Source organism: Nestor notabilis, unplaced genomic scaffold (genome assembly GCF_000696875.1).
Source record: "Nestor notabilis isolate BGI_N333 unplaced genomic scaffold, ASM69687v1 scaffold18191, whole genome shotgun sequence".
Taxonomy (NCBI): domain Eukaryota; kingdom Metazoa; phylum Chordata; class Aves; order Psittaciformes; family Psittacidae; genus Nestor; species Nestor notabilis.
In genome coordinates this window covers 44,650-51,566 of record NW_009916409.1, presented here as the reverse complement: position 1 = coordinate 51,566, position 6,917 = coordinate 44,650, and the positions used below count along the sequence as shown (strand labels likewise).

At 48.8% G+C, this 6,917-nt stretch overlaps 1 protein-coding gene across 1 annotated transcript; it reads left to right on the top strand.

The window, feature by feature from the left end:
• Window positions 1-181: 181 nt before the first annotated feature.
• Window positions 182-1,580, top strand: TP53I11 (tumor protein p53 inducible protein 11; the record flags this gene model as incomplete). Its single annotated transcript, XM_010024570.1, has 2 exons — window positions 182-283; window positions 1,447-1,580. Coding segments are annotated over 2 exons (236 nt in total), but the record flags the coding sequence as incomplete, so codon positions are not given.
• Between the last annotated feature and the right edge of the window lie 5,337 nt (window positions 1,581-6,917).

Here is a 6,917-nt window from a genome sequence, read left to right as displayed (position 1 = left end):
TCCATCCATCCCTCCCTCCCTTCCTTCCTTCCATCCCTTGTTACCTGCCTTCTTCCTCCCATCTAACCATTCCTTCCTTCCCTCTATCCCTTCATCCATGGGAGGCAGAATCCTGTCTCCTGGGCTCAGGTTGCCCCTTCCCGAACTCCTCGGGCAGCTCTGCTGTGCTTCCCTTCTGCAGGCATCTCTCTCATCATGTGGAATGCTCTCTACACGGCAGAAAAGGTGATTATCCGCTGGACCCTGCTGACCGAGGCCTGCTACTTCGCCGTGCAGTTCCTGGGTGAGTAGCTAGGGCTGCCCAGGAGGGAGGAGGAGGAGGGTGCAAAGGGTGGGGGTACATGCTGTGTACCCCGAAGCATGTGCGGAGGAGGGTGAATTGGGCAGGAGAACCATTGGTGGGACTGAATGGGAAACTGTAGCAGTGCCTTTGGGTTTGATGGAGTAAACTCTGGGCTGAAGGAGTTCTGGCGTGAGGCTCTGGGGGGGTCATAGTGGAATCAGGTGATGGGGATTTTCTGGCACAGCCACAGATCCCTGTCTGTCCCTGTGCTGTCCCCAGCTTGTGCTGGAGATGGCTCCTTTGCTCTGCAGGCAAAGATAACCTGGCCCCATGAGCATCTTCCCTTTCCTTCCCCATGGAGCAGCCTTTGCCTTGGGCTGCTCACTGAAGGGTGCCCAGGTACAGGGGAAACATTTTCCTCTTAGGATTCTTTTTCTTTCTCTCCTTAAAACCATACTGGCCTTCACAGCTATCACTGGTCATCCCCTGGAGCAGGCTGCCTAGATGCTGGGGCTAATAAGAATAGACTGTAGCAACCTACACTAGAAAGGGGGATGTTCAGTCTTACCAAACCAGAGAATAACAGTTCAGTTAGTTTGTTTCTAGGGAGCTTATCTATATTTGACAGTGGAGGGGGTTATTTTATGTGTATACTGGAAGCTTACTGTGTTATAAGGTAGCTGCTTTAGATATGTATTGCTAGCCAAAAAAAGAGATGCTCAGAAAAGAAGTCGTATATACGGACTATGTGCATTTTGCAGATGCTTCTAAAGCTGTGAAATGTTTATCAGCACTGAAGTGGCCAAGCCACAAAGCAAACTCAGGAACACGCAGCATCCACAGTTAATAACTGAGCATGATGGAAACTTACCTGCTTGAGTGACCGGTTCAGACTGTGGCTGCTGGAATATGGGGCTGGGTTTAAAGCTCTGGGGACCTTGGGTCCGTGGCTAACTTCAAGGCTGTGAAATCAAGCTAGTGAAGAGCCTCTGCCTTGGGTTCATGTGTGTGTGAGCCTGTGCTGAAAGCTGCTGTGCTCTCAAGGCTCAGCAGATCTCGCTACGTCGCCACGTTAGAGGGCAGCAGCAAACAGCTTTGTGCTATTTGTCTCCATCTGTTTCTTCACCACCAACCTCTGCCTTGTCTCCCTCCTTCTCCTCCAGTTACCACTGTCTCCTTGGTTGAGAGTAGCCGGATAGCCACCGGTGCCATGCTCCTCCTGGTCAGCAGAGTCCTCTTCATCCTCATCAGCATTTATTACTATTACCAAGTCGGACGCCGTCCCAAGAAAGTCTAATTCCTGGGCTTTTTGTTATGGGAAGTGGGGGGAGGGGGGTTTGTGTCGGTAATTTTACGTTATAATTATAACTTTTATTTCTTTTTGGTTTATTTTGTTAGTCCCTTTTGGTTCTAAAGTGGTTTCCTTCTTTTCCACTTACCGGCATGAATCAGTGTGTAACCTGGTGCTGGTGGCATTGCCTGGTTAAATAGCGGGGAGCAGCATCCCCAGTCCTTCTGCAGGAGGTGAGGAGCAGTGGGAGGAAGGCTCAGGGAGGTGTGTGAGCCTGGCAGGCTCAGGGAAGAGCCAGTTTCCTTGGAGGGTGGAACTGGCTGATGGGATCACAGGCTCGGAACCCACTAGAACAAAGCACAAACCAAGACCAGCACATTGAAACCAAATCCCTGAGGAGGCAGGGTGCTGACATGACATAACCAACAAAGGATTCTGCTGCTCCCCTTGGTAAGACTGGCCACCTGCCTGCTGGGGTATGTCCTCACATACAGCCTGCTCCCCTTAGAGCCAGTATGGACTGCCCAGGGAGCTGGATGGGGCTAGTTGAGTTCAGTGCTTTGCAAAGAGCTCTTCTTGCTGCCAGAGGGGCCCCTTCGCTTGTAGTTTTGCACTGGGTGCTGTGCAAAGCTTGGCAGGAGGAAAAGAAGACGGAGATCCCTTGTTTGGTCCCTTTGCAGGGACAGCACTGGGAACAGAAAAGCAGCTTGAACTATAGTAAGTGAGAAGTAAAGGAAGCTATTGGAAATAGCCCACTGAGCACGAAGACATGCCCTTCCTTGGGATGCTTCTTGAAGTTTGTAGGCTGGGGTCCTGTCCCCTTGCACCCCAGAACACTTCCTACAGTTGCAGCTTTACTGATGGTAGTAGTGGGGGGTGTGAGGTAGGGTCTGATGCTTTAGTTAAGCAGGAGCTGGAGTACTGGTGTGATTATTTGTAAGAGCAGAGTGAGCATCAGTACAGCTGCTCGGGGCAGTGAGCAGCCTCCGGAGATGAGCTCCATCTCTGGGACATGGTGTTCCAGCTCTGCTAACGTGCAGGCAGCAAGAATCCCAGACTGGTTTGGGCTGGAAAGGACCTTAAAGCTCATCCAGTTCCAACCCCTGCCACGGGTAGGGACACCTTCCACTAGAGCAGGTTGCTCCAAGCCCCTGTGTCCAACCTGGCCTTGAACACTGCCAGGGATGGGGCAGAGAGGACCAAAGTTTGTGGCGTTAAGATACTTAACTAGGATGAAGAATGGCAAGGAGTGGGGCACATGAAGGCATCATTGCCTTCTCTAGCTCAGTCGAAGACAGATGAAATGTGCTTTAGTACTCACGGGCCAGTTTCTCCAACACCTCCTGGGCTTAACAGTGTTGGCTGTCATACTTCCTAGTGCTTTCCTTGCAGATTATCCCTGTCCACAGCCGGAGGGTGGCATTCTTTGTTCTCTGTGTCACTTAAAGCCACAAGGTCTGTGTACAGGATATGGACTTCTTACTCACGCACTACTGTTGACTGGATCAAAGCATGCCCTGGAATACAGCTGACATCCCAAAGTCCCAGTATAAAGATGTCTATTCAAATGGAAGTGCTTGTGTGAACAACAGCCCTCAAGCTGCTGGTGAGACCGGGATCTACAGCTATTTAATATCTTAGTAGAGTTAGAAGAAGGTAGTGAGTAGTTACTGTATGTTGTGTTAGTGCTTTTGGCATTTAGAAGCAGCTGCATAAACTTGGGACGTTGTATGCATTGTACCTACTGGCCATGCAGAATGTCTGTCAGGTAAGAATATTGGGAATAGTTGGACCAGGAAACATCACAACTGTAATTCTTCTTAGGGGAAAAAAAAAGAAGAAAGTCAAATGGAGAAGCAACATCCTAAATCCTGGAGCCTCCCAACAGCACATGCCTGCCAAGCTGCTGCCAGCATGTCCCAGATATGATACTGAGCAACTGAAACTTAGATTTAAGAGGAGCGTTCCTGTTCAGGAGGAAGAATTGGTCTCTAAGAGGGAAACCTTTTCCCTGTGAGGCAGGAAATGATCAAGTGCAGCCTGGTGGGTACCACAAATCAGACAGTGTGGTGCTGTGTGTGGGAGCTGTGTGTGATGGCTTTGCTCTCACCCTGCACACCACTTGCATGGGCAGCTGCAGTGGCATCAGTGCAGCACTTTGGTTGTAGTTGTTGGTATAGGTACGTGAAGCTTGATTCTTTGTGTTTTGGGGGTCACACGAATGTATACACAGATTGATCGTGGGTTTTTTGGGGGGTGGGAGATTATGTTTCCAGGAAAGACAAGTAAAACTGACCACAGCAAAACCAATCTTGCAGAAGAAGGAAATGGAGGGTCCCTTTAATGCTGTCCTCCCATCTGTGTTGGCTGCAGGTCCTAGGAGCTTAGTTATGACTCTGGGTCTGTAGATGGCTGCAGGTGAGAGAAATGAGTTACTGCACTATGTGACAGCAGTTCTCCAAAGACCTCTTGATGGTTAAATCAGATGGAAGGGAAGCAGCTTTCCAAAGGAGCTTTAAATCAGGTGAAGTCAGATTCCTCTGGTCCCTGCTTAGCAGCTGCCTCTGCAAAACATAGAACAGTGAACTACTTCGAGTTTTCCTAACATCTTCTGCTCCAACATAGAGGAGCAGAACTAGAGGAGCAGGAGATTTCATGCTACTTGGTACCTACTCCTGAAAGCGAAGAGATGAAGAAGTTCTTTATTTCCGTGCTGCCTGCTCCATCTTGCATGGACCATGTAGAAAGTATGGAATGGGACTGGGGCTGTAGACTTCTAACTGAACGAGATGGATGCCTCTGTGTGGCAAAGGCTATGGTCCCTGGCCTGTTCCCTTCTCATCAGGAAGGTGCAGCAGGAGAAACATGGCCAGGTCCACTTGAGGAGCTGAGTTTGTAGCATGTGAGGTCAAAGGGGGAGTTTCTCAGGGTGGCTTGAGGATGGAGCCCAGGCAGAGCATCCGCAGTGCTGCCAGAACCCAATTGTACCGGTTGTCTTCACTGTGTTGTGAATGAGGGTAAAGGGAGGAGGATGCTGGAACATTTGTACAGGCCTGCATCCCTAAGGACAGAAGTGCTGGCATCAGACCTGCAGGTGGCAGTTGAGCATATCATTTGGTACCAAAAGCTTGCGGCATCGCTTTGCGCTCTGCTACTAATCCGATGAGGAAAAGCAACTCCATCCCCACAGGCCTCAGTTTCCTTATCTGTTAAACTGTGAGAAAGGCCTTGGACTGACACCATCTCCCAAGAGATCCTGCTGGGAATTACCTGCATTTGTATAACACTGTGCAGGGTTGGGAGTCGTGTTCCCAAGAGGGTACAAGCCAGGACCAAGGCTGACCCCCTTTCTTGGCCGGAGATGGACCCAAACCCTTGTGTTCACAGAGCCCTCGCTGTTGAGGGTGAAGGAAGCTCATCATTCACATAACTCCCTCCATCACCTTATTTACACCTAACTAATAGCTGGCAAACTGGAGCTGGTGCCAAAGGAGAGGTTCTGTCTGTCCTAAGCTGGCCTCCTTTCTGGTCAAGGGGTTTTTACTTGGGGTGGGGAGGGGGGCATAGGAGGAGAATGGGACACTTCAGTTTATACCTCATTTTAGCTGCTGTACCTGAGTTCATTCTTTCTCCTCTGGTAAAGAAAGTGACTGTACTTACCACCGAGCAAATAGTGAAAATTAAAGCCGTTTCACTTCACTGTCACAATATCTTTCTTTTATTTTTTTTACTTTTCTTTTCTTAAGAAATGCACACAAAATCCGTGCAGAGAGTGCTTCAGGCTTGTGTTCTGCTTTATATTACCAAAACCAAATCCTTTCAATATAAAAAAGCATTACAGTAGGGAATACAGGATAAATTAGCTCCACTATCTAATAAAAAGAACATTTACAGTTTTTTGTGTTTCTTTTTAAAATAGATTTCAAACATTATTCCACACGCAGCCCTTTTCCCAGGCATTCGTGACAGTCATTTGAGCATTAAATAACAGGGGCACCAGGAGGGGCTGTGGGTTCGCAGGCACAGGCTGCTCTCTACTGCTTCCATCCAAGGTGCTTGGGCTGTAGGGCACAGTGCTACAGCGAAGGAGGTGGCAGCGCAGCAGCTCCCTCTGGTCCCCAGCCTGAACCCCTGGCCCCAAAATACTCACTAGAGCTGTTAAATGTAACAATACAGTTGCTTCTCCTGCCTCCTATTCAGAAAACTACTGTACAACAGAGGGAGCAGCCACATCAACAAGGGACGAAACCAACACATCCACATGCTTTGCCGTACAACAGGAGTGTGCTTTTTGGGCTTGCTTGTTCATTAAGGTCCCACAGGGGGAAAATTCCTTCTGCCTGTTCCTATCTTCCACAGACTTGCCTGTTATCTTCACAGCTGTCTCAGTTCTTGTTTAATATGTGCTGCCTGGCCTTTGCTGGGGTTTCGAGCTGTGTTCCCAATGGCACACCAGCCAGCTCCAGGAAGGAGTTAAGTCTTCACCCAGAGAAGAGAAAGGGGGGATCAGACAAGGTAAGAGAGGAGAAAAAGCAGTGCCAAGGCCAGAATAAAAAATGAATAATGATCTTTAAGGTCCCTTCCAACCCAAACTGTTCTACAGTTCTATGAATTAGAGAGCCTTTTGTAGATAAGGGACTTCCATTAGGGAGAGATGGAAAGCCAGGAAGCTGAAAACAGACAAAGCATCAAGTGCAGAATTTGGAAGGCCAAAAAGAAACAAGCCAGCAGGGATCATACCACAGGCATGTGTATTTATCACTTTGTGCTCCAGCTGCTTTGGTCCCGTTTCCCCAACACTGACAGTTGTTTCTGCATCACTGACATGCGTTTTCCCTGTTCCACTGGTAGCAGAAAAAGGCTCTAAGACTTCTTTCCTTTTCATTTTCCTTTTCCTTTTTCACCTTCACCTCCCACCACGCACAAATCAGAGTATTTGCCTTGCAGGCTCTGCCCTGAGACAAGCCAGGCCTTGGCATAATAAACTGAGGGGGAAAGGGAAGAAAAAAGCCTGAGACTGGGGGAAGGCAGTTCTGCTTCTCTCACTCACCTCCAGCCAAATTACCATCTCTGCTGATGGTTTTGTTCCTCCCCTGGGAATTGCTCTGCCAGAACAGTCCCTGACAACAGCTCCTGAGGCAGAAGCAGAACAGATAAGCTTGCCTTCTGCTCAGCCCATTCCCTGCAAAGACTAGTAGATGCAACAGATTTTCCTTATCTTAAGCACAGCACCTGCTGTCCGGCACGAATACTCCTGGTTTTTGGCTAGCAAAACTGTTTTCCTTCATTAAACAACAGAATTTAATGCTAAAATGCCTCATTAAAAAAGGCCCAGAGGGGAAA